Source organism: Elaeis guineensis, chromosome 1 (genome assembly GCF_000442705.2).
Source record: "Elaeis guineensis isolate ETL-2024a chromosome 1, EG11, whole genome shotgun sequence".
Taxonomy (NCBI): Eukaryota; Viridiplantae; Streptophyta; class Magnoliopsida; order Arecales; family Arecaceae; genus Elaeis; species Elaeis guineensis.
This window is the reverse complement of record NC_025993.2, coordinates 21416699-21442237: the sequence shown is the minus strand read 5'-3', so window position 1 is coordinate 21442237 and position 25539 is coordinate 21416699. Positions and strand designations below refer to the sequence as shown.

At 36.2% G+C, this 25539-nt stretch overlaps 1 protein-coding gene across 4 annotated transcripts; it reads right to left on the bottom strand.

The window, feature by feature from the left end:
- Nucleotides 1-323: 323 nt before the first annotated feature.
- On the bottom strand, nucleotides 324-25239 carry LOC105032569 (protein REDUCED CHLOROPLAST COVERAGE 3). Of its 4 annotated transcripts, none has more exons than XR_012138351.1 (24): nucleotides 24925-25239; nucleotides 24283-24344; nucleotides 23998-24090; nucleotides 23785-23857; nucleotides 19868-20227; nucleotides 19714-19775; nucleotides 18852-18983; nucleotides 18539-18580; nucleotides 17898-18431; nucleotides 17644-17798; nucleotides 16722-17214; nucleotides 16123-16185; nucleotides 15921-16022; nucleotides 15497-15814; nucleotides 15330-15422; nucleotides 15132-15233; nucleotides 14903-15007; nucleotides 14364-14497; nucleotides 4423-4606; nucleotides 3770-3901; nucleotides 3573-3685; nucleotides 3403-3484; nucleotides 601-2397; nucleotides 324-523 (listed from the first exon to the last, which is right to left on the bottom strand). XR_012138351.1 is itself a non-coding variant. In XM_073251304.1 (23 exons), the coding sequence occupies exons 1-23, from the start codon at nucleotides 24992-24994 to the stop codon at nucleotides 682-684; spliced, it is 5220 nt and encodes a 1739-aa protein (XP_073107405.1). In that variant the 5' UTR covers nucleotides 24995-25239; the 3' UTR covers nucleotides 324-681. The 4 variants fall into 4 exon arrangements, 2 of the variants coding, with proteins under 2 accessions (XP_073107405.1, XP_073107409.1); XR_012138352.1 differs by having other exon boundaries at nucleotides 324-520; XM_073251304.1 differs by having other exon boundaries at nucleotides 324-2397.
- Between the last annotated feature and the right edge of the window lie 300 nt (nucleotides 25240-25539).

The window sequence follows — 25539 nt, the reverse complement described above, 5'->3', positions numbered from 1 at the left end:
AGATTGGTTGCATCTTTTCATTAGAATGCATCTCTTCATTTATGGAGAGAGTGATATTTTAAAATATCCCATAACAAACAATAAAGAATTTCATAAAATTTTAAGAGAGGAGAGAGAAATAAAGATAAAATACTAAATCTTACCTATTTAGAAAATCAAGTTATTTAGGAGTCTAAATTTTAAAAAAAAAAATTGATTATATTTATGAGATTCTTAAAATCTCAAATTTTGAATTAAAAAATTATTAATAAACCAACACATGAGACACACACATAGCAGAGAGAGAGAGAGAGATGATACCATGCTCAGCATGAAGAGAGGAATTGTTAAACGATGCCAAATCTCGATACTTAAACCCCTCTCAATTTCTACAATACTTTTGAGTGCTCCAAAATCTCAGGTAAACCACATCCAAAAATATACATGAAATATCATGAGGGCTTTGCGGTAACTATAAATCTCCAAAAGGACCATGGCCTAGTAGGCGACCGGATGAAAAGATCACCGAATGATGTGAGGGCTGCTGTTGACAAACTCATTTTATTAGTAAAGCAACTATCAGCTTAACTTAGAAACCCTCCTAGCAAAAAGTGTTCATACCTGCAACATATATAGGTAACAAGAGCTCTCATTTTGCTCTCCCAGAACTTATTAATGATGCCTTTGTTTCATCTCCACACTTCAGCTGACCGAGGTGCAGATTGACTGCTGAGCATACAAACCATTTACTGCATTGCTGAAATGCTGTTTGCTTTTCCTTCTCTTTGATACTACTGTAAATCCCTCTGCATCCTTATTTTTGTGCATCTTTACTTCCTTCAACCGGCCCTGAGCATAGGCTTCAGAAGCAGACCCCATTTCAGCTACACTACCACAATGTTTAATATTCACTCCGCTCTCATTTTCATTTGGTTTGTCAATAGATTGAGATTCCTTTGAACAGTCCAAACTATCCCGAACTGACTTAACAATGAAGTTTAATAGAATCTGTCTTGCCAGCTCAGTCTTCTGTACGCTTTGGGTGCTGTCTTTCCTCTTACAATTCCCACTCCTACCATCATCCATGACTTTCTCAACTTCTGTTTTCTCATCTGAAAGAACTGCAGTAGAAGTTTCCTCCTTCGTAATGTTTGGAGGATCTGATTGCTGGCCTGATTCAGTTACAGGATTTTGAGCTTCTGAGTCCTCATTAACATGATTTGCTTGTTGCCAAGCTTTACCAGGTACAAACTCAGCTGCATGAGGGTTCATTGTGCTAGGGGTGGACTTGCTTCTTACAACAGGGTTCTGGTTCTTTGAGTAACCTTGTTTCCTGCAGAAAGAATGCCCAGTTCGGTGGTACAGGGTTGATCTTGGGCCACGAGGTACCCTAGTATGAATAGATTGAGGTGAGGGGATTTCCATAGACTGAGGTGAAATTGTACGATGAGCAACTCTTACATCATAAATTGCAATTGAGTTATATGAATGAGACATGGACAACAGCGAGCCTGGCTTGAATGGAGGAGCTGAAGCTGAGAGCTTGCTTCCATTTGTTGTGGCATCCTTGGATGTACACGAGTCCTCATTCCCGTTGGTGTGGTGATTTTTCTCCTCTCCATTCAATTGCTCTAATTCACTCAAATGAGCCTCCTTTTTGCTATCATCAGTTGGTATTTCCTCATCCAATGGTTCTTCCACAAACTTCTCTTCTTCCTCAGATGCATCAACCAGATTGGCATTTTCTGGAGTATCATCCATCTCTTTTATTTTTTCTTCTGTCGGATCCATTGCTGGCTTTAAGACTGTACCAGGAGGTGATATTGCTACTTCTTTGTAAGATACAAACTTTGAAGCCACAGTAGTAAGCCTACCAGTAACAGAAGCTTTTGTATTTTGTTCTGCATTGGTATCTGTATAGGGAGTCTTTACCTGTAGTTTGTTGGAATCTTCTCCAACAGTGACACTCATAGGCCTTATTAGAACTTTTCCACCAGAAGAAATATCAGTTAGAGGGGCCCTTGATGTTGCCACATTGGGTTTTGGTGCTGAAGAGACAGTTTTTCTTTCACAACTGGCACTTGCAGAACTTGCAGGCTCTGAGCTGTTAATGACTAATTTAGTTAGAGCTCGTCTCTTGCGGCCAAATTTTCTGTGCGAATGTCCAAACCTTCCTCTGGCTTCTTGCCACCCTTCATCAGAAGATTCTTCAGGTGACATCACACTCAGTTGTGTCAGCTCATGTTGAAATACACCATTATTCTCTTTGAAACTTTCCAAGTGATGTTCTTCAGATTTCTTCCCCTCCTTGAGTTCTATACTGTCCTGACTGGTCAGGGATTTTGCATCATAGTGAGAATCATCTGTGACTGGGATGGACTGCTCTTGACTAGATTTATTGTTGTTCTGCATTAAATACTAGAAGATATGAACAGCCAATTAAAAACAGGTTAAAGATATACAACAAATGAAAACACACAGAGAGAGAGAGAGAGAGAGAGAGAGAGAGAGAGCTTTTTTGTGCAAAAAGAGTGGATGCATTGGATGCAAGTCTTAGATCCAATATTTGATGGGTCATGCTACCAACTTTGCACCCTATCCTGTGCCTATTTGCTGTTACTGTTTGATTTTAAAATCAAACATTTTTTCCCTAAAGGACAACAATGTTTTTTAGGCAACGTGAAGCCTATTTGGCAGTACTTTATTCTCCACATAAAGTTTTGTTTTATTTCTTTATCATCAATGCTGCAGGAAGGTCCGCACTTTGGTGGTTACCAATATGACATCATGTCGCTACTTGCATTATCAAATCACCAACATTGCATCTTCCTTTTATTTGTCAACTACATAAATGCATCATTATGCTCATGACCCCCCTTCGCAGTTGGGTCAATGATTGTCCTCTTCATGTTACGGAGCTGGCAGCTGAGCCAGAGTATTTACTTATATAAGGTCATACTTTGGTTGTTGTGCTATCATTCTGGCATTCATCCTTCTTTTCAGCAGATCTAATATCCCTTGCATGGTTGATCACTCATTCTAATGCAGACCTAGTATACAATTCATGTTTACTAGAGATATCTGGAACATAGAACAGTATCTTAACATTGTGCGCTATTACTGTTGTGACATGCTTTACATGCTCACTGGCTTCAGGTCTGTAACTATATATATATATATATGTATGGTTCCATGAGCTATGAACGCACTTCACTTCAACAATTGCTCCTATAATTTCTAATTTTAATAGTCAAAAGCAGAATAGCTGGGAAATCAGTCAATTCAAGATCACCAACAACATTGAAGGAAAAAGATCAGCAATTGTTTCATTTTGGCACCGGACAGTTTGCTATAGTGAAAAAATTTCTTTAAATTTGTTTGGCTTTGAAAGGCTAAAGATAGATAACAAAGAAAGAGATTTACCTTTAAGCGCCGCTGTTTTCGCAGTGCATCTCTTTCTTTTGTATCTTGTTCTGGGTTTATGTAGTCAAGGAGATCTGATACACTGAAAAAGTAAAAGGTCTCAAATTTCAAGAAAAATATATAATTTTTTAACATTTAGACCATCTAAATAAGTAGTAATATTTCCACACCTAAGGTGACCTTTACTTGCAATAGATGCATCAGGCTTTGGGATGCCTCTACGAGCAGCCTCCTGCTGTTCTAAAGCTTTTGATTCAAAATACTCGAGCCATGCAGCAGCATCCTGCACAAAATTTATAATACTCAATTTTTGGTTACTTCCCATGGTCATCTAATGGAATATGACAGAAATGAAAGTAAAGGCAACCTTTGTACGAAGATCTTCCAAACCAAGTTTGGCCTGAAGTATCTGCAATGTGGTTTGTTCATGTTGCACGCTAAGAGAATAGGCTTCCATCATGGAAAGAGCTATGGCAATGGCATGGTAGCTAGCAGCAGTCTGTCAAACAGATGTATGGAAGTTCAACCATGTAGCTAGGTTTCTGATACGGCTAGAAACTATGAAGATGATGAATTTGATCTTCATACTGCCTACTATAAAAATCTATTAAGCAATTATACTACTAAAATTTCTCATACGTGAAATATTGATTTTTATCTGATTTTTGCAGATCGATATATGGATTCAACTGGACTTCCAGTTCTCTCTAACTTTACTCTCTCTGTGTTCATGTGCCCACGAGTGTGTGCATCCATGCAAAACAATGAATAGATACAAACACCATAATAAACATATGCAAGTGCACCTATGACAACAGCATGGGGTTTAGAGCTGCACTTGCATTAAATATAGACAAACATCAACAATGACCCACATAACATAGAAGCAAAAAGATACACACACACACACACACAGAGGAAGAGGTGGCAAGGCGAGGGAGGGAGTGGTGGGAGAGCGAGTGAGCAAGAAAGAGAGAGAGAGAGGGAGAGGGAGAGGGAGAGAGAGGGAGAGAGAGAGACCTGAATGTGATCAGCTCCTAACAATCTTTTATTGCACTTAAGGGCCTCATGCAGGTAGCGAAGTGCAACATGAACATTTCCCATGCCCTCTTCCATCATTGCAACATTGATATATGTTGCAGCAGAATTTGGATGAGAGAGTCCACATGAGAAGTGAAGAAGATAGAGTGCACGATTGACATACCTGAGAGAAGGTACAACTGTTAAAACAATAACATTTAATTCAGAATAAGCAAATACACACACACACACACACATATATATACACACACCATACCAAGTGTATAAACACTATGCCAGCATGGTACCTTTATGGGGTATGGCACCGAGATTATATACATATACTTTGGAATTCCACCTTCAGATACTACAATAACACTTGACACTTCTATATCATTACAACCATGGTAAAGTCTCATTGGCTAAATTGTGCATAGTGTTGGTGACCAGGAGTGTGCAACTTTTTAATTAGGGGTTCAGCTTTAGCTAAAGCAATAAAGTCCATTGAGATTCTGACCTTTAGATTGCATCATTTTTCCCCACATTGACCTCACAAGGAGTGAAAGGTCATGATCTAAGGGGCAAGATCAAGTGACAAATGGAAATTTAAGATATTGTAGGAGAAATAGCATTACTGCTGTAAATACACAATTCGATGTTTTATGATCTCACACCAACAAATGGATGAAAATCATCGCAAAAAATATCTCATAGGCTAACCAAATAAGTGATCTCACAAATGCTTAACACGCATGCATGCACTAGTAAAAGCATATATGCAAATGCAAGTGCAGAAGAAAAAGTAAAATCAAAAGTCAAAATCAATCACAACTTAATTATGAAAATTCATAAAATTATAGCAGTACATAATGAGACACATTCTTATTAAAACTGTAGTTTTGAAGATAAAAATGTCTGACTACTACCGGGCTACACCATTATATTACATTACAATTATTTCATAATTATCATCTAATATAATTATATAATTAAATTAGAATTATGCAAATGTTAGTTTGAAGTTATGTTAGATTAAAAAATAGACATTGCCATAATATATGTTTTTCAGAAGGTATAACGTTTTGCGGAAATATAAAATTTCAATGACCATGAACTTGTTGAAAAAGTCTCTTCAAGATTTACAATTAATATATCACGACCCTCAGCAAAATTCCAATAATTTCTGGATCAAAATATGGCAAAAAGCTATAATCTATAGGTACAATGAACAATTTTCTTTCAATTTTTGGAAACCATAACTTTTTGCAGAAATAGCAATTTGGATGATCTCAGATTGTTTAGTAGCAACTAGAGAGTTTTGATCACAGACATTGGGCTTCCTTGATTCTTATATCTAAAATCATCCCCGGCAAGTCTATCATGAATAATATAGTGCAGGGTATTGCAATAAGATGTCCTATCATTCAACGTTCGATATATCTACAGTAACAACAACTCAACTCTCAGTAGAGCTAAGTTCGAGAATTAGTTTCTATGTCGCAGCTCTCGAGAAAATTTCAATAGTTTTTGGGTGAAATAGTGGCCAAGCTATAGCTGTAAGTTAGTGATGATTTTCTTCCAATTTCAGGAAAGGTTTAACTTTCTGTAGAAGTATTAAATTTCTATGATCTTAGACTCATTGGAAAGGACCCTTATGATCTGCAATGCATATCTCACAGCCCTTGGTGAAATTTTAATAACTTTTTGGGTCAAAAAGTCAATTAAAGTTGACTTTATTTTAGCGATGACTTTCTTCCTTTTTTGGAATTTTAGTCATATGAGGACTATTTACATTTTACAGAGTTGTTTAGATGGGAGACTTTCATTTAGAGTGAGACGTCATGATCATTTTTGGAAAGAAATTTTGTGCATGTTAAATTAAATACTTATAACAAATAATTTCAATTTCTATGACCATAGGTATTTTAAACATTTTTTCTGCTATCTTGAAAAAGGGTCTACATGATGGGTTGATCAGTCTATTATGCTGGACAATTAATGGAACGAAAATAAAATCTTTTTTCAGATTAATTCATTCTTGAAAGTTATTCAAGTAACAAAATTTTGATCAAACTTGGAATCATTTCAATAACCCAAGTGTGGAAACTAAAACTACAACCATTTCCTATTCCAAATGAATTTAAACATTATTTATAACATAACAATTATAAACACTAGTATCCTAAGAAGACAAATGAAGTTCAATTGAATTATTTTTCTCATCTCGACATAAATAGATTTCTTAAAAAAAGTGCAAATGGCAATATAATCTTTGCAATCTCAACAATTGCATAAAAATGAGAATGTTTTACAACTTTTGCACTTTTATTCTAAAAGACAGCAAAATACTTTCAAACAAAGTTTTAAATCCATGGGACAGAGGTGTCCCGGTATCTCCATGGAACAAAATACCCTGTAGTCTCATCCCATCCCGACAACTGTCCCGGTAGATATCTAGTGTCTCTCTCCCCTTATTCTTTCCTTTGTTTCTTTCTTTTTTTCCTTCTTTTCTTTCTTTTTCTTCTACCTTTCTTTCTTTCCTTTCATTCCTTTCATTTTTTTTTCTTTTTCTGATCACTTCTTTTTTTTTTTTCTTTTTTCTTCTTCTTTCTCTTTCCTTTCTTCTTTCCTTTCTTTCTTTTTCTTCTTCCTCCCTTTCTTTCTTTCATTTTTCTTCTTCTTTTTTTCTTTCACCTTTTCCCTTTCTTCATTTTTCTTTCTTTCTTTCCTCTTTCTTATCTTCTCCCTACATGGATGGGTTTCGAAGACCCGACCTTGTCCCAGTCCTGTTTTCTCACAAGAACGGGACGGGACAGCTAGGATACCCCCTGTTCTGCTAGAACGTAAAACCTTGCTTTCAAGTTTTAAGCTCTTGAATATTTTTCTTCAAATTTATCCCATTATTCTCATCTATACTTCACTTGCTCTTCCTAAATTAGAATGCTCAATTAATCTCAAACTCTTCAATCATTTCCTATTCCAAATGAATTTAAACATTATTTATAACATAACAATTATAAACACTAGCATCCTAAGAAGACAAATGAAGTTCAATTGAATTATTTTTCTCATCTCGACATAAATAGATTTCTCAAAAAAAGTGCAAATGGAAAAATAATCTTTGCAATCTCAACAATTGCATAAAAATGAGAATGTTTTATAACTTTTGCATTTTTATTCTAAAAGACACCAAAATACTTTCAAGTTTTAATCTCTTGAATATTTTTCTTCAAATTTATCCCATTATTCTCATCTATACTTCACTTTCTCTTCCTAAATTAGAATGCTCAATTAATCTCAAACTCCTATGGATGTGTTGGCCCTCTGATCAATGCCAATAGTCAACTGCTCAACAAGGTCACTATCTGCTCACCTAGAACAAAGCCATTCGATGGCTTAGGCTAGTAAACAAAAATGGATTTATGGGTAGGCGACTATGGATATCTTTGGATTGCCTAATGAAGAGGACTTTAGATTCCTAAGATACTAGGTAGTTAAGTTAAATACTACTCCTAAGATAACAAGAAAGATATAATGATGCAACTGAAGCAACTCCTGATTGCTAGTGTGTTGATGGTTCAATAGGATTTACAGTAGTTCCTAAGGCTATAGAGATAAGAATGGAGACTCCATGGGAATTGAGTTGTGTTGTTGCTGGAGTTGCGGATGAAGATGACCTAACTCTTCTTCTTGGCCTCTTAAATAGAACATGCCCCTGCTAGTTATTGTGAAAATGACATGGCTCCTCCGGTGATAATGCTAACTGCGTCCAATGTCTCCAATTCCATTAATTACCATCACTCCAGTGAGCTCATCACTTTAAAAGCCACACACGACTTGCTATTGTCCATGTGCCATCGTTCTATAAACTGTCATTGCTTGGGCGAACTTGTTCTTTGAGGACCGCACATGTTTCAATACTGATACATACATGCCTCCCAGCATATCTGTTATTTTGGCCAAATCCAAGGTAGTCCAATGTGGCATCACCTAGTCCTTGCATATTGCTATGTTCGATTAGCCTATTAACAAGATGAGATCAATCTATGTAGACTTTTCAATGTCCACCCAACAAGCTCACAATTTGATATAATATGTCTCCTACACGCTGGCATGTTCCATAATTTGCATGACTCTCTCGCTAGCCAAATTGAACAAATCCCTCTCAAGTCAATGGAGCCCTCAAACCCATCCAACTAGGGAAAGTCTTGAGCTACCAAGCCATGATTTTAAATGACCAAAGCCCAATCCATTTAGAAAATTCCTACTCAATATCATGAGGCGCCTTCAAAATTATATATTAATTTTTTGGAATTTTTGTCATCGTGAAGATTAACAAATAGAATTTCAAATTTCCAGGCAAGTTGGTGTTATGATGTATGTGTACTTTTTCTTTCATGATGATGACTTGAGACTCAAGGTCAGGATAAAGCACTTTTCTAACACCATTATCTATTGTTATTAGTGGAAGTAACTTTTATTTTACTTTCGAGAAGTTTAGCCTTGTAGGGAATTGTCCAGAACAGTTAATATATATGTTGTTATTAGCAATTATAATAAAAAAAATAATGAACGACAATATAAAATAACACCGCTATTTGCTCAAGTCTTTGTTCATTAATAAAATAGTAATCATTTCAACCAGTTATAGATATTCAAATTTAAGAATATGATCCAGATTCTAGTGTTTATGTTTTGCATCTAATGTTTACTAGGACTGAATTCAAGTCAATCATTGTGACACCCTATATAAACGTGACATTCAAAGCAAGATCAAGCATTTCAAATCGTCTAAACAAGTATTTTGATAATATTTTTTTAATTAAATAAAAATAACAATCCAATTTCTTAATCCCGACTTAACCTCCAGTATGATTCATGAGTCAAAGATAACTCTTTAATAGGATATTTTCTGGTTTGTTAACTTGTATATCTAAAATAACTAAAGATATATGTGATCCATGTATACACCAAAATTGGTGGACTAGCAATTGAATGAGGTAGAAACTTAGAAATCTCATTGCATCATCTCTTGAAAAATTGCCTAATTTTTTCCTTTTAAAAAATTCTAATTTTCCTTTCAAAAAATTCTAACCAAACAAAATGGACAGTACAATTTTCTAAAAGACTCAAGAAATGTGGGACCATAGGAGATTGGGAGCTACATTGCCATACCTACGACCTATGGCATACCGTAAGTTGACTTCCTTACCCTAGATCCTCTACTTCACAGCCATAGGGTTTCGAACACAGAGGATCCAGAGTTCCAGACTCTTTTTTCAAATATGCCTTAAAACATTCCTTGCTGAATGACCTTCAAATATATCTTCTTTGCATTTCTCCAGTTCAAATCCCATAGGAGAGAAGGCCATCATGAAGAGTGAAAGTGAAGAAACCCTTGGTGAACATCCATACCCTTGACCGCAAAGCAAATCAGCCATGGTCAATGCTCTCGGAATCTAGTCGCCATATGTCAAGGAGGTGGGGGAGCACCCTATTATGCAATGGACAAGGATCAGCACAAGAATTAGAGCTGGATGAAAATTCTAGGAGCTAAACTTCAAACTTTTGTATGACTGGCTATCCTAGTTAAGATTGAGGATGAATGATTATGATGTTCCAGATTAAATTAAGAGTTATAATTTTTCTGGACAAAAATATCATTAGTAGCTATATATATATATATATATATATATGAAAATCTCTAGAAGGGGTATGATAGTCAAATTTCCATTTACCAAGGATCTCATCTTAATGGGTGATGATTGATTTACACATTAATAAAGATTTATATCATAATCATACCATTATCATCACCTTTAATGTGTGCATTGGCTTCTTATGTATGAAAACTTTAATCATGATAAGAAACACAAGTTAAAAGACTAGAATCAAATGGTTCTTTGAATGGTTGTCTTTATTGGAAATTGGATCATACTACATGCAAAATAGATTTGTATATAAAGTTTTCAAATTTCTTCAAACAAAGTTGCCCCCTCCCAAAAAAAAAAAAAGATGAATAAGTGCATATTGAATAATGCTTCAATTTCCCGGAGTTGATCAAATGATGGGACTGGGAGATTTGATAATTACAGTTTGTCCAAGTGCTATGGCTTACCATCAGATTTTTAGGATGTACAACATAAGAATATGGTTTAGTAAAGTGCCAGGCTAGCCATGTAGAATGCCAAAATGGACAGCATGAATATCACCAGTCTCACGCATTCTATACAAAGGGTCACATGAACAGAGATACAAGAATCAGATATAGATGCATATCCGAGTGTTTGATTCAGCAAATGGGAGATACTAAGATATGGGGATACAGAGAAAATACTTTTATAAAATACAATAAATTCATAGTATCCTAGAATGGAAAATATTAATCAATATATTTATTAAAAGATAACCATAGATAGCAAATATTATTTGATTGGAAGCAACAAGAGTGATAGAGTAATTCTCATAAGTTGTAAATTTTGTTTCTGATTTCTGCTGCAAAACATGTGTGTCTGGGACTTTTTGTTTATTAATTAAACCAAAAATCACAAAAAAAATGCTGATATGTCATGCTATTTTGCTTCTTTGGTAGCTAGCACCAACCGTGTAACTTTTTTGTTAAATTCTTGTATAGTCACTGAAGTTTAGCACTGGAGTCAAAGGTATGACATATCATACTGAACCGGATGGTACAAGATGTACCATACTAGTTATTGATATGCAGTTTGGGGGGCATATTGACACTCGATATACTGAACCAGCATACTTTGCTGGAGACCAAGTGAATGGATAACACTACTTTTTTTTTGTTTGATGGAAAGGGTAACAATAGCTTCTTATAATAGAGAATTGCTCAAAATGTTATTCCTAAGTGAGCTATAAACTGCTACTACTGAGGGCAAAGCAAGTATTTTGGCCTTGAAGAATTATAAGACTCCATGAAATGGAGGACCTAAATAGAATTTGTAAAAGAGAAAGTCTAGCTATGCTCTTTACCTTCCTGATGGTATATGCTTCCCTTAGGGTAAGGGCAATGCAACAAATCAATGGAGAAGAAGGCAACAAGCAGTCCAGGCGAAAGCAAAGGGATTTCTTCATAGCATTTTCAGGTTTCCTACATCTTGTGCTCTCTCTTTTCCCTCCATCGCCTCTTTTTCCATGCCTACCATCCTTTCTTCATGCTTGGGGCAAAGAACCATGCTAGACTGAGCTCTTGAAGAGTCTGACTCTTCACTAACCCTATAAACCTGGTAAGTCCCGCATCTTCTACTTATCCCACGTGTCTGATATATATCATGACACTTTTGGGTATACCCGCATCCAAGCAACAATGTCTTTAAATACTATGGTAGCAACTACGGTAACAAGAGCATTAGGAGTAATGATTATTAATTAAGACTTTGATATTAAAGAAGTTATATACACTTATTTTGAAACTTATAATGTTTCCAAGAGGGAAACTCCATTCTTCTAATGCATTCTCTTGATTATTTTAGAACACCAAACAAGGTTCGCCGTCTAAGTATCGGACCCCATACAGGTGAAATCCCACTATAGTGCCGGTATACGGTATGCTACAGTACATTTGTGTCGGTATGGAGTGGTTCGGCATATGGGTACGGTATTGGTACAGTACGGTATGCCCTATACTGCCTGGTATGGGGCAATACAGCAAATATTAACACCAAATGCATAGTTGGGTGAGTTTCTTGCCGGCCTTCCCAAGATGGTGGCAACTTCTTGAAATATCCCATACAGGGCCAACATTTAGCATTTGACTATTGCAAAATTAGACTTTATTTATGATAACTTAAGACAACACATACTTTAAGATAACCACATATGCAGGCAATGATTGTAATGCAAAAGCATGCAATATTGCAAATTCTTTATACCACATTTTACACCTCATGCTATCATATTAAGAAAGTGAGTTACATCATTGTTCCTTAAAAACCAAAATTATTTCCTTTAGAAACCCCCACAAACCATATTCTTTATTTAACTAAAAAAAACAACGTTTATATTTTGTCTAGAAAATCTATAGACTGTCAAAAGCATACAATATTGCCAACCCTTTACACCACACTTTAAACCTCATGCTATCATATTAAGAAGCTGAGTTACATCTTTGTTCTGTAAAAACTATATTATTTCCATTAGAAAACCCCACAAACCATATCCTTTTTTGAACTTAAAAAAACCTTTATATTTTGTCTAGAAAATTTATTGTTGCATCTTTTCCTATCTATGCTCTTGATTCCTCATTCATTACATCATACATTAATTAAAACTTCTGCCAAGAAATAAGCAATTACATTATAAAGTTGCAGTCCACATGGTTTCATTTCCAAATGACACAGCTAGGGAAATGAGTGACTAAAATATATTTGATGAGTAGGAATTAGGAAAATGAGACATGATAATATTCAAGGTAATTAAATATTTCAATTTTAGAAGCACTTTTGTAGTAATTATAACTGCCCACTTTTATCACCAATATTAAAGCCAAAATTATCAAAAAAGGTACAAGCTAAACCAAGGTATGCTATGCTGATATCGGGATCCATACAAATTGCCTGGTGGTACAATATGGCATGGTACTGTGCTGTTCTGCTCTAGGCATGTCCTGACATACCTCGAGTTAGTGAGGGAAGGGGGGAGGGAGAAGTAAAGTGTGGAAAAGAGAGAAGAGGGAGGGAGAATGGGGGAGAGGGAGGGGAAGAGAGCGAGAGAGAGGGCAACGAGATAGAGGGCTTTCGAGCCTCCATCTCCTTTGGCCACACGAAAATAGGGCCAGCGCCCCTGTTTCAAAATGAAACAAGGTCTATTGCTCTTTTATTTCTAAAAATTTTGTGTAGAGAATGGAGGGAGGGAGGGAGGAAGGGGAGTGAGGGAAAGAGAAAGGGGGAGAGAGAGAGAGAGAGAGAGAGAAGCCGAGAGAGCGGACTTTTGGGCCCCCATCTCCTCTGACTTCACTTAAAAAAAAAAATTCAAAAACTAGGGGAAGAGCTCCTTTTTTATGTCCAAACAGGGGCTCCGCCCCTATTTTTGTGCAATCAAAGGAGATGGGGGCTCGAAAGCCCTCTCCCCCACTCTTGGTCTCTCTCCCTCTCCCCCTCTCTCTTTTCCTTCCTTTGGCTTTCCCCAAAGCCACATCTTTATTGTTGAAGATGAATAGAGATTACCTTTTGAAGTAACTAAATTCTAGTGAACCCTCACCTATTCGCCCAAAATATTGCCACTTTAGGATATACTGGGAAGGCCGAGGGTCACTTTAGTTTCTATGCAATTGTTTTCATTGTGATCTGACCTCTACCCCATTAATTATAGTTCAACACTTCTCAACTTGCCCTTAACAAAAAATAAAAATAAACAGAAATAAAAAGACATATGAGTTGTTCTTACAAGTGCAAAACTGACATTTCATATTAAAAGAAAGGATTATAAGACAAAGCAAATAATGTAAACAAACTGCATATCCTATTTGTAACATCTCACATCATTCATATGGTTAGATCAGCAACATAGAGTTTGTAGAACTTTTTTTAATCTTTAGAAGAATAAGCTGAAGTTTCCTCCTGGTTAAGAATGGATGTATAAGCCATCTCATATAATTTAAGTTTCTGAAAAGAAAAGGAAGAAGTCCCCTCCAAGCCATTATAAACATGTTACGCAAAGCACCACATCAGCATGTTAAAAAGTCTTGAATACTTTGTTTCAGAATTCTAAGTTATAGAGAAAAAGTTATGAAAACATGATACAGACAGAAGCAATAATAAATATTTGACATGTCCAGGTATAATCCACCGAAACCTAAGCCTTTGTTTATTTATTACAAACCAATATAGGAGTTAGCTTCTAGTTAGACAAGAAAAGAACAAGATCCCTGAAAAATATAAGGTTGAGAATTGAAAAATATCAAACGTTGTGGGACTTACTTCAAGGCCAATTCAATGTGTTGGAGTCGGTAGTAGAAAACAGAAAGATCCCCATAACTTTTCATCGTCTCAGGATGGTCAAGACCAAGCTCCCTCTCATTGATATCTAGAGCCTTCTGCTGATATATGGCTGCCTATAAAACCCAAGAAATGTTTAATATAATCTATTGTGTTAATCATAAAGGAACTGAATGTTGCATAATTTACTTAGACATGAACATGTTCTCTAATGTTACATAGGGAAAAGTGTGCATAAAATTACCGAAGCAAAATCAAGAATGTAATAACATTAAAATGTATCACAATAAATGTATCATCCATGGGAAATAAAATTATATAATGCATGTATACACACAACAGGCATTATTGCATTATAAAATATAACTAGCATGTATGTAAACTGCCTGGTAAGTTAGTTGTTCTAGCTACTGCTTGTGCACTGCTAAACATTGTGACCAGGTAACAGAACTTAGAAAAATACATGGCCTTCATGCAGGCATCTCAAAGTGTTACAATATATGTACTCCAGATGTTCTAACCTGATTAAAATCTCCAGTGTGATAAAGAACTACTGCAAGTAGACTGTATGCTGTAGCAGTCATCCGATGGTACGGACCACAAACTGCTATCATTTTTGATAACGCCTTCACATAAAAAAAATGCAGATAAGCTATAAATTGATTTGGTAGAGGAAAAGTGATCAAGATAAGCTTGAGCATCAAACATATATATATGCATGTATATCAAACAGAAAATTAACTTCACCACCTTTATGCCATAACTAACAGCATCTTCTAACTTTCCTTTATCTAATGCTGTCTTTGATGATTCCAATAAGTTCCGCCCATCTGCAGATGAGCAGGTCACATGCTGTAGAACAGAATTCCAGTACAAAAGTTAACTCAATCAGTAAATGCTTCAACCACAAAAACATGGTTTTTAGTACTAAAATATGTTGCACCGTACTTTGTACACAGGAACTATGCTGATAATATCAGATTTCTCAAATGGGTTTGGACTATCCATGTCATAGTCTCTACCGACCAACTCCAACCCAACCTGCATCAGTGCGTGAACACAAGTGTTAACCAGAGAACTCCAGAAATCCATAATCTAAAATTTAACAAAAGTACCTTATGGCAAAGTCCTCTGAGAATCACAAACTTTCTTAAATGTTGAAATTCATCTTTTAGCCTCCAACAGAATCTTTTTAGAATAAAAGTCTCCACCCACTTCATTTTGAGATTATGCTCACTAATCAAATTCTGATCACCATTTTCTACTTCTGAGGGCCCTAGCAAGATGTTCAAAGTTGCAGCAATTGCAGAAGATAGATCAGACATATTGTCCACTGCAGCAATAACAGCTCGTAGAATGTACTTGAAGGAACGAGTAACCATCTCATGAATACAAATCGACTGTATATGTGGTAGCTTCTCAGCAAGTTCAACCTGATTTGTTTGAAGAGATAAAGAAAAGTAACTGTATTTGTCTTGGATTCAAGGGCAATATAAATTATTGACAGAAATTCATCAAGTCAGATTTTTCTGTATGCACCACATGTCCTAAGGAACGTATTTTAAGTCCCCTTGTATGCATGAAGTCCGTAAGAGTTCGTCCATCAACTGGAGAAAGCTCAAGTGATGCAAAATCTGCCACCTGTGATAGTTTTTTAGACCAAATCCAAAAGCTTCAAGTGAGAATGCAATTACAATAAAATACGTAACTTATGAAGTGCATTGATCCGATAAAAGATTACCAGATTTGGAAGTGCAACATCATCATAGTATTTTTGTGCCATCTGGGTGAGCTCATCCAGTGACTATTTCGAGCAGCAAATTGAATCAATAGAACATGATGTTAGACTTTAAATGACAATGTGAAACAAATCACAAAATGCCCATGCAAGGAGTAAATATATTGGGGCAAAACCTGACAAAAAAGAAAATCAGTGTAGCAGATGTATACAAGAAAAGCAGAAGGCCTCTAGCAGATATGCTGCAAATTGGTCTGTCAGAGAATTGAGATAAATGGTTGAGCACTGCATGTATCTGCACCATTGTCTGCTCTATAATGTATCGCTTTTATGGTTAATGGTTATTTCCCTCAGTGGGCGTTTTTCACCATTTCTACATATTTTTAGGTGCTCCTAACTTGCATGCAAATGGCAGTCTTTTTCTCATTAACATATGCTGGTTCATCATAAGACAGCTAGTCTACTTTTCAGTTATTTCGGAATTTTTAAAGCATTAGTATCAAAGCTATTTTTCCGATGCGACTTCAGAAAGGCTACATTTAAACAGAATATCATCTCAAAAGATATGGGTGCACGTAAGACAGAATACGTTGCTTACAGACCTTCCGATGAAGTCCAGTTCCTGAATCTTTCAAACGCATGAAGGCATCTTCAGAAAGCAGTTTCCTGATCTCGACTTCCTCATTCATTTCACTCTGTGTTAATTTCCCCATATCTGTTACAATCGTGCTGCTGGAAATAAAATCTTCTTTCTCAGACTTGCCAACCGGATCTGCTTTCTTTTTAAGTTTCTTTAACTGTTCAAACTGCTTTCCAAGTCCTTTAACAATTGGTTCAGCCATACTGTCTTCCTTACTGCCCTTTGGCTCCTCAACTGTTGAAGTCTCCTTTTTCTGCAAATGTTGTAACCAGCAAGCACCAAGTTCCCATCTGATGGGTCCCTCAGTAGCAGAAGACATTTTCTCTAACTTGATCAAGCTATCACTCAGCACCCTCCTTGCTAAAATCCGTGCGTCTACGTCATCAGAACTAGAAGAATATTGATGCCCCACAGATGGATCCATGTTGCTTAATTTGGGAAGCAATATTCTTAAGCTGCAGAAAGAATTTCCGAAAACTGAATGCATGTTTATGATTTCTTATAATGCTAGAAAAACTAAATCGATATTTTGTGAATGGAACAGTACTGCATGCAAATAGAAGATAGACTGTGTTGCATTAAGTTTAGCAAAGGTACTTCTTCCAACATTCCAGACATTGGCTGTGTATTTACAAAAATATTGACTTTTTTGAGATTTGGTAATTCCTATACATATTTATTGCAGGAGGCCAGGTATATGTTTCAAGAATTCTGGCGGGATAAAGTATTGGTTCAGCAGTTTCGATAAGCACGTATACTGTCTGGCATTGTATGGTAGGCATAGTTCTAAATTCATGCTTCAGTAGTTGAGGATAAGCAGATTTATTGAGACAAAATAGATGGTTCTAAAATAGTATGTCAGCTAAGACATGGAATTTGCAAACCTGTTAATGTTTAAGGCATTAGAACCTCCATCTGGCTGGTCGTCTACATAAATACTCTCTATTGCACAAATTTTGTCCTTCACATGCCCTGCAACTTTAACAGTGGCAGTATAACCACAATGTTTAACAATGACAACTCCTAAAGTGGCAGTATCCTGCAAAGTAATCAATCTCTCTTATGACTCGATATTCATAAATTGTACTCCTAAATTGGAGTTATCTAATAAAACAGAGAATGAGTACCACTTTCTTACTTTAACAACCACACTCTCATCAGTAGTTAAGCCTTTAAGAAGATTCCTTGAGGAAACCTCCTTAGTGCACATCTGAAGTAATTGGCTCCCATCAACCTTCTCCTCAAGCTTCACACTAGCATCTGGCATATCCCTTTTTACAATTATACTCAGGTCTCCTATATGCTCTTCATGCATGATTGAGCCATGCAGAATCCCATTTGAAGCAGTCAAGCTTATGTTGGAGTCCATGAGATGACGAATTACTGAAACAGCTTTAAGAATTGCTGTGTCAACAAATAGACTGTGAAGTAAAAAGGCCTTCCGATCTCGTATCAGCCTCTCATCTTCAGTTTTGCATGGAATCTTTGCCAAAACTGAGAAATCTGTTGCCCATCGTCTGCCGACATATTTATCATCTCGTCCGTGCCCACCTCCATTCCCTCCCCAGTTCTCATCTTCTGTTGGCAGCGAGGGGCATTTTGAATGTGACCCAACATAAACAGGAGGGACAAGCCATGTATTTGCACGGAATCCATATGGCAGATTACCAAACTGAAATTTTTGGAGAGGTATAACCTTTAGCTGATAGTTCTATAACGGCAAGTATCATTATCAATTTCCAACAGAAAAATTACATAGAGTTAACTTTGAGTTAGCACCTTGTTATGGTCTATAAAGGCTTTCATCAGGGACTCATAGACCTGCACATAATCATGAAATCATATTTGTTGGTCAAGGCAGACAACATCACACTAAATAATTGGATTTGAATTGCTAAAAGCGTGCAGATTTCCCACAACATGAATCAAGTTTGGGAACAACATGAAAAGTGAGCAAGAAAAGTTTGTCACGCATCATTTATGACAAGAAGTATAATTGAGATGAGAGACTAATAAAGCAAATGGGAAGCAACAAGATTTTCAATAGGAATATGGGATTCACGCAAAACACAAGAAAATTTAAGTCACCTACATTTGCGAATGCACTGCTAAGCTGTTGCAATAGATCCACCAGAGAGTGGCACAGAATACCGTGTTTCCCAGTTGCATAAAACCCCTTGACCGAAGAAATCACATTTAGAAACTTCCCGTTACAGACCTTAACCTGCACATCCCAGCAATTCCTTAGTACACTATAATACGAGGTCAAGGAAGGAAATAGAAATAGTGCAACCATCAATGGGTCCAATCGAACTGTATCACCCATCGAAGATATTAAGCAAAGCACCCCATATTGGTGAAACATCACACTATAACTAAGGATCTAAACTTATATGGCTAAGCAATGCATGATGATCAAGAAGGCGGGCCTTGGCACAATGGTAGGATTGCTCTACTGTGATCTCTACCCACGGTATGTAAGAATTTACTGCATGGAAAGACTATGGGCTCAGGATCCATTCTTTTCCTTTTTTTGCTTGCTTTTTTTTTTCAAGAGAAACTCAGCAAGAAAAAAGATCATGCTATCTTTTATCAATTTTCCTTTTTTTGCTTGCTTTTTTTTCAAAAGAATCTCAGCAAGAAAAAGATCGCGAAATCTTTTGATCAATTCTCGGTAATGACAGCAGAAAAGAAAAAATTATTTTGTGATGAGATCAGCACTGAAGTTGGGAAATAGAAAAATAAAAAGCATGTAACATTTATTACAGGGAAAAGGCTAGCAAAATGGCCTCCAATCTGTTCGTTTCTCCATTCGTTCTCTCAAGAATTTCAACAAGCAAAGATCATGCAGGCGAAAAACAAGAAACGGCATCGCCTCAATTCAGGCAGCAATTTAACATGGATGACATCATCAACTAATATAACATAAAGAAGCCGATGTAGAATGGGATCACCTCTAATTCAAAGTAGTCGCCTTCCCTCCGCTCCCCAACGATCCCTTCACTTCTCTTCACCGCTACAAATAAAAGAACGATCTTTAAACTCGCGCCAACCAAAGGAACCGAAAAGATAGCATCTTTAGAAGAATGACGATCGAGGTATACGCACAAAGAATAGGAGAGGAGAGATGGGAGAAGGAGAAGAAATCATAAAAATCGCCGAGCTTCGGAGGCGGCTGGATCGCAGCCATGTCGAACTTCTCCGAGATCGATGGGATCGAGGCGTCCGGGGACGGCGCCGACGCGGGCTTCCCATCTGCGGCCGCCGTGGAGGCCGTGGAGGCGGCGGCGGTGGGCGAGGACGAGGGCCCGGATAAGGGTCTGCCATTCGCTCCGGTGGCGGCGGAGGTCTGCTGCTTCTTGGGCTTGCCGCCGCCGTCCTTGTGCTTGCCGAAGACGGTGGTGCAGGCGATGATGTCCAAGAGCCTTCGCACGTGTGCAACCGCCTGCTCCTCCGTCGTGTAGTCGTCTGCACGTGTGGAGGGTTACAAATATTAAACATGTACTCGTTTTAATATCATTACATTTTTCTGTTTCATTAAAGATGTACATAACAATCTTTATTATAATTGTACATAACAATCTTTATTATAATTATAAGTTTACAATAATTCGGTAAGCCATTATTTTATGATAATGGCTCTTGTAGTAACAATCCTCAATCTACCTTGTAAATGCTGTCCAATAAAGATGTTTGTATTCAAAAAAAAAAAAAAGAAAAGAAAAGAAAAGGCTAGCCTAAGTTGTGATATTTTTATATAAATATTAAATTAACTAATTTTTTTATTATTATAATACAAAAAGTATATTTGGTTAATTGGTCTTTTTTATTTTTCTTGCAGTGCTTAATTAAAATTATTGATTAAAGTTTCATATCTAATCCTATATCACATTGCTTTCAAGATGGTCTCTCTCCAGATTTTGCTATTCATATCAATTTGCTAACCCACTAATTATGATATCCTTTGTTGTTACTTAGTCGGCAATCATATGTTTAATATGTGTAGTATTTTTCATCAATTAAAATTATTTTAAAATATATGCAGTATCACATAATAATAATTTAAATTTTTTATTCAAAAAATTAATAGCATGCTTTGCTTTTTGTTTTCTGATAAAAAAATATCCATGAGAGCGCATAACATGCACTGTACAGATCATGGTATCACATATAAGAGTGAGTTTTGCACAAAGCTATGTGTTAGCATGGTTTTGACTGAAGTCACAACATGTACATAAATTTGATTAAATAATTAGATCATCTAATAGGCACTAAAACAAATCTACTATTAAAAGAAATAGAAGTGGGTTGATTCAAAATGGTTGTTGAAAGAGCTTGAATTCAAGAAATTGAAGCTAAGTGTGCATATGCCTTGTAAAAGTCACAAGAGGGACTTTCTCAATCTCAAGCTCTTCCATTTAAAATGTGGTGGTAAAAGGATGATGACTTTAGCCAGTGCTAGTCAATTACAGAAACTAAAAATAAGTATAGAAAGGAGAAATAACACAACTGTCTTAGCTAGAACCACATCCATATTTTCAAATCCTATTTAGTCAAAAACTCTCACATCTTGTGATGCACATGACTCCAAATTATCTAGCATGACTTGAGAAAAATGTAACTTGGTGTGACTCACACGCTAGACTTTGCTCTATTTTTGTGATGGGACCAATGGGAAGCAAGACTATCTTGGCTAGAACAAAACACGTTGAGAGGTGCTTGTCTTTTGATTTGTTTTCTTTTTTCCCTTATAGGATACGTACTGAAACTCTTACTAGCCTTAAAGGTCACCCATATTTATTTATTCAAGAAAAAGCTTTCGCTCCCAAGGGACACGTTGAAACGGTTAAAATAACAGAAGACAAAGAAAGAAAAAAAGGTATATGTTTTATTCTCCGCTAATATATAGCTAACAGTATAATTAGAAAGAAAAGCATATCCAGATTAATAAGGATTAAAAATATATATATATTGTGCTTTTTTTTTTTTTTTTTTGGTCACATATTGTGCTTTTGTTTCAAAAAAAAAAAATGCACATGTTCCACGCCCCACGTTAAGGACAATGATGAAAAGGGAGAGAATGACCCGCGGGCAGATGCCGACAAAGACGTACAGATTGCTCTGCATGCATCCGTCCCCACAAAATTACAGACGATCACGTGATAAATCACGCGGGTACGCACATGTTCCGTCAGTGCATCTTTACGGTAAAATGTAGGGCCACGTATGATAATCAAAATAGAAGAAAAAAAAAAATGATACATAAACATCTTGACCCTGCTCTCTCAGTTGGGATAAATCAATAAAATTCAAAACACATACTGATTGGTATTTGAAAATTATTTTTATATTAAATAAATATTAAAATTTAAAATATAATCTTTTAATCTTAATTTATTGAATTAGTCAAGATTTCGGTATCTCGATTTCAAAATTATTTTATATTTAATAATAAGCCATCTAAGATTTATCTATGCTCAAATGCCATACAACCTCACTCAATTGAGACTTAGGATGAGAACGACCCCAAGTCATCAATAAGCCACATAAGTGGAAACTAGAAAAGCATGGGCTGACTTTGTGTCACACAATGTATGTGGACACATCTCATCTCTATTGGTAGGTATGTATTTATGATAATTATACATTTCATCTTATTTGATGAGTGAAATTAATTGAGCAAAAGCCTTTTGTACCAAACAAAAAAAAAAAAGAATGGAGTGGTCTGATCCAACTAACAATGGACCTTATGATGAGAACTCGAGTAGGACTAGCCCAGCAAATAATTAAACTTATTGGACACTAAATGCAACATTGACCCCACACTGTACATCAATTGATGGTTTGTCCCATATGGTAGACATCTTCTTCAAATTTCTTACATTTTAGTTATTTAGGTACATCAAATATTGGATAGTCCAACAAGCATCGGATCTAACTTGCTTAGATCCTCATATTCGGCATCTAACCTTAGCTTCAACATACCAAGAAGAATGATTGGGCAGAGCAGCACATATATTGCTCGCAACCGAACAGGAGAGATAATCAAATGCCTAATTATCTTATAAGAATGTTAGGAGAGAACGAATGCCCTGTCGGCTAATACAACACCCACCTAACTCTCTCCTTGCAGGATTCTGATTTATCTTATGTAAGACAATAATTTCCTTATATAGAATATGTGTAACAAAACATTGGTATCACTAACTCTAAATGGAACCAATTGGCAAGATATTGGTAGAGCCAAAACCATTGGATTAAGAATGGACGGCCATCGGTTTATATGGAGAATAAGGGAAAGGACAAGAAGAAAGGTAGTGGAATTTTATGAGTCCCGGCATCACAGCCGCCTAAGCTACCTCTTTTAATGGCAGCTATTTTCATGGAATGTTGTTGCTGTTTCTTATTCATGCAAACAATGACTCAATACTTTTGAATGTTCAACAAATTGAATCTTGAGTAGAAAAATTAGTTGACTGTGAATTATTTTTTCTTAGTTAATTTGTGGTCCCACCTCAACAATAACTGAGGCCCATAAAATGTTCAAAGATGTGTGTAGTTCACATCCGACGTAGTAAACTTTGTTGACAATTGCATTTACCTCTAATAACTATACCAGATGGTTGTTTAGCTCCTAGCGTTCATTCATTGAAAAGTTTAAAAAATAGTGCATCAAAGGAAAAAAGAAAAAATAAAAAGTTAAAGATTTTAACTACATCGAGATTTTATTCTAGCTAGAATAAAATTAAAAAGATCTTAATTTTTTTAAAAGAAATGCAATCAGTTGTTTTAAAAAAACATATTGAAAATTTTGAGAAATATTCATCTAGCAACCTTGTTTCAAACTCCGTTACGTCCATCCCTCTCTAAAAACGAGTTTCAAGTTAAAATTCAAAGAGAGAGAAAGGTCGAGGAATGGATCTACCACCTAGATGAGGGACATTAATGAAGCTATTTATTATTTCTACCAAAAAATAAAATATTTATTAGTTTCTGTTGTAGCATTTGGCAGCATCCCCACTCACCTTCCAAGATCCTCAGTACACATGGTTTCAGTGACATGATTTCCACGCCATTGTTCAACCGCTGGTCCCGTCCCTGCCATGCACATTTATTAGCCTAAGAAACCAAACAAATTTCAAATAAAATTCCAAACAAACTGAACTGTTTCAGTTTCTCATTCCAAAATTAAAAAAAAATATTAATCCTTTTTTCCCCTTCTCTCTCTATTATAGTACCACGTGTGTCACTGAATAATTGGTTAGATGGCACGTTTCTACGTGAGAGGCCAACAGTTTCCTCACATCCAGTATCCTGTCTGTGGATATTCCCTAGAGAAAGCAACAAGACAAAAAGATTAACAGAAAAAATTATGACTGCAAATTTTAGGAAATTAATTAATAGAGTGCATTTTTGTTAGATAATTAATAAAGAAAATTTATTTCTGTAATTTTTCAGGAAATTACTTAATAGACTGCATCTGGTATCTATGTTTTTTTCTAAAGGTGAAAATAGAGAAATACCTTGAGTGTCACTTTGGATTCATAGGGTGTGACCACAGTAATATCAACAACATTAGGCACAACTGTAAAGAGAGTAAGATGTTATTAGCACTCCTAAACTGATAAATTTGTATCAAAAAGCAAAAAAGAAAGTAGAAAAAGAATGCTATCATTGATGTAGCTACAAAATGACAAAAGTAAAAGGAAAAGGCATTTCTTTTATATATAGAGCAGAGGAAAATAAGATTTCACTGACAGTGCTGCAATACCCAAATAGAAGAATCAATAGGAAATGATGAAGCGGTGAATGTAACCGCAACTATAACTTCACAGAGAAAATAAAACATGAAGGGGAAATGGACTTCTCAATTTGAGTTCTTATTGTTAGCAATATTAATCCACATAAATGAGTCAAAAAGGATTATTATGTGTGCTAAATAACAGGAAATACAAAAGATAGGCAAAATATATGTAGACAGGAAAAAAAAAAAATGGTGTTGTTGTTCCTTTCTCCCATCCTCAAGCTCAGAATAGATAAGTCATACTGAAAATAAATTAAAGAGAAAAAAAAAAAAGAAAATTGCAAAAAAGAAGAAAACAACAACTATTACTCCATACACGCATATGTGCGTGGAGAGAGAAAGAGAGTTTGGTAGAAGAAACCTTTCTCTTCCTTCTTCTTCTTTTCACCTTTGCCTTTATTTCCCCTGCCCCGGCCAGCTTTGGGAGCCATGGGAGAGCCTCAGAAGCACTATTTTTCTGGACACTTTTGAGCACCAACCTCTCTTTGTTCAAGATTAACTCTGGCAGCTATATATAGAGAAGCAGTGAAAGAGAAGGAGAGCTTCTGAGGGGGATGGGAGGAGAGGGCCGAGGTCCCTCAAGAAGATAGGATAAGGGACCCTTCTCACGGATTTCTCTTCAATCCTGACCTCTCGTTCCCTGTTTCTTCATCCCTCCCTCTCTCTCTTTCTCTATCTCCAAGGGGGGTGCGCTGGGGTGGGGCCTTTTATATGCAGGGCTTTGGCTGAGAGGAATTATTCCCTACATTGGATATATCATGTGGTGCTGTGTACTATATATCATAACCATTTATTTTTACAACGGTGCATCAAGATAAGTACTTCATAAGTTTAAGCTATATAAATGATCGGCTTTGATTGGTTACGTGCACGCCTGGCGTGTTGTATACTGGGTAGGGACTAATTTCTCCTGGCATAGGGACCAAAAAAAATAATAAAAAAAAAGAGCCGTTAAGGAAGAGCCAAGTGGCACCCA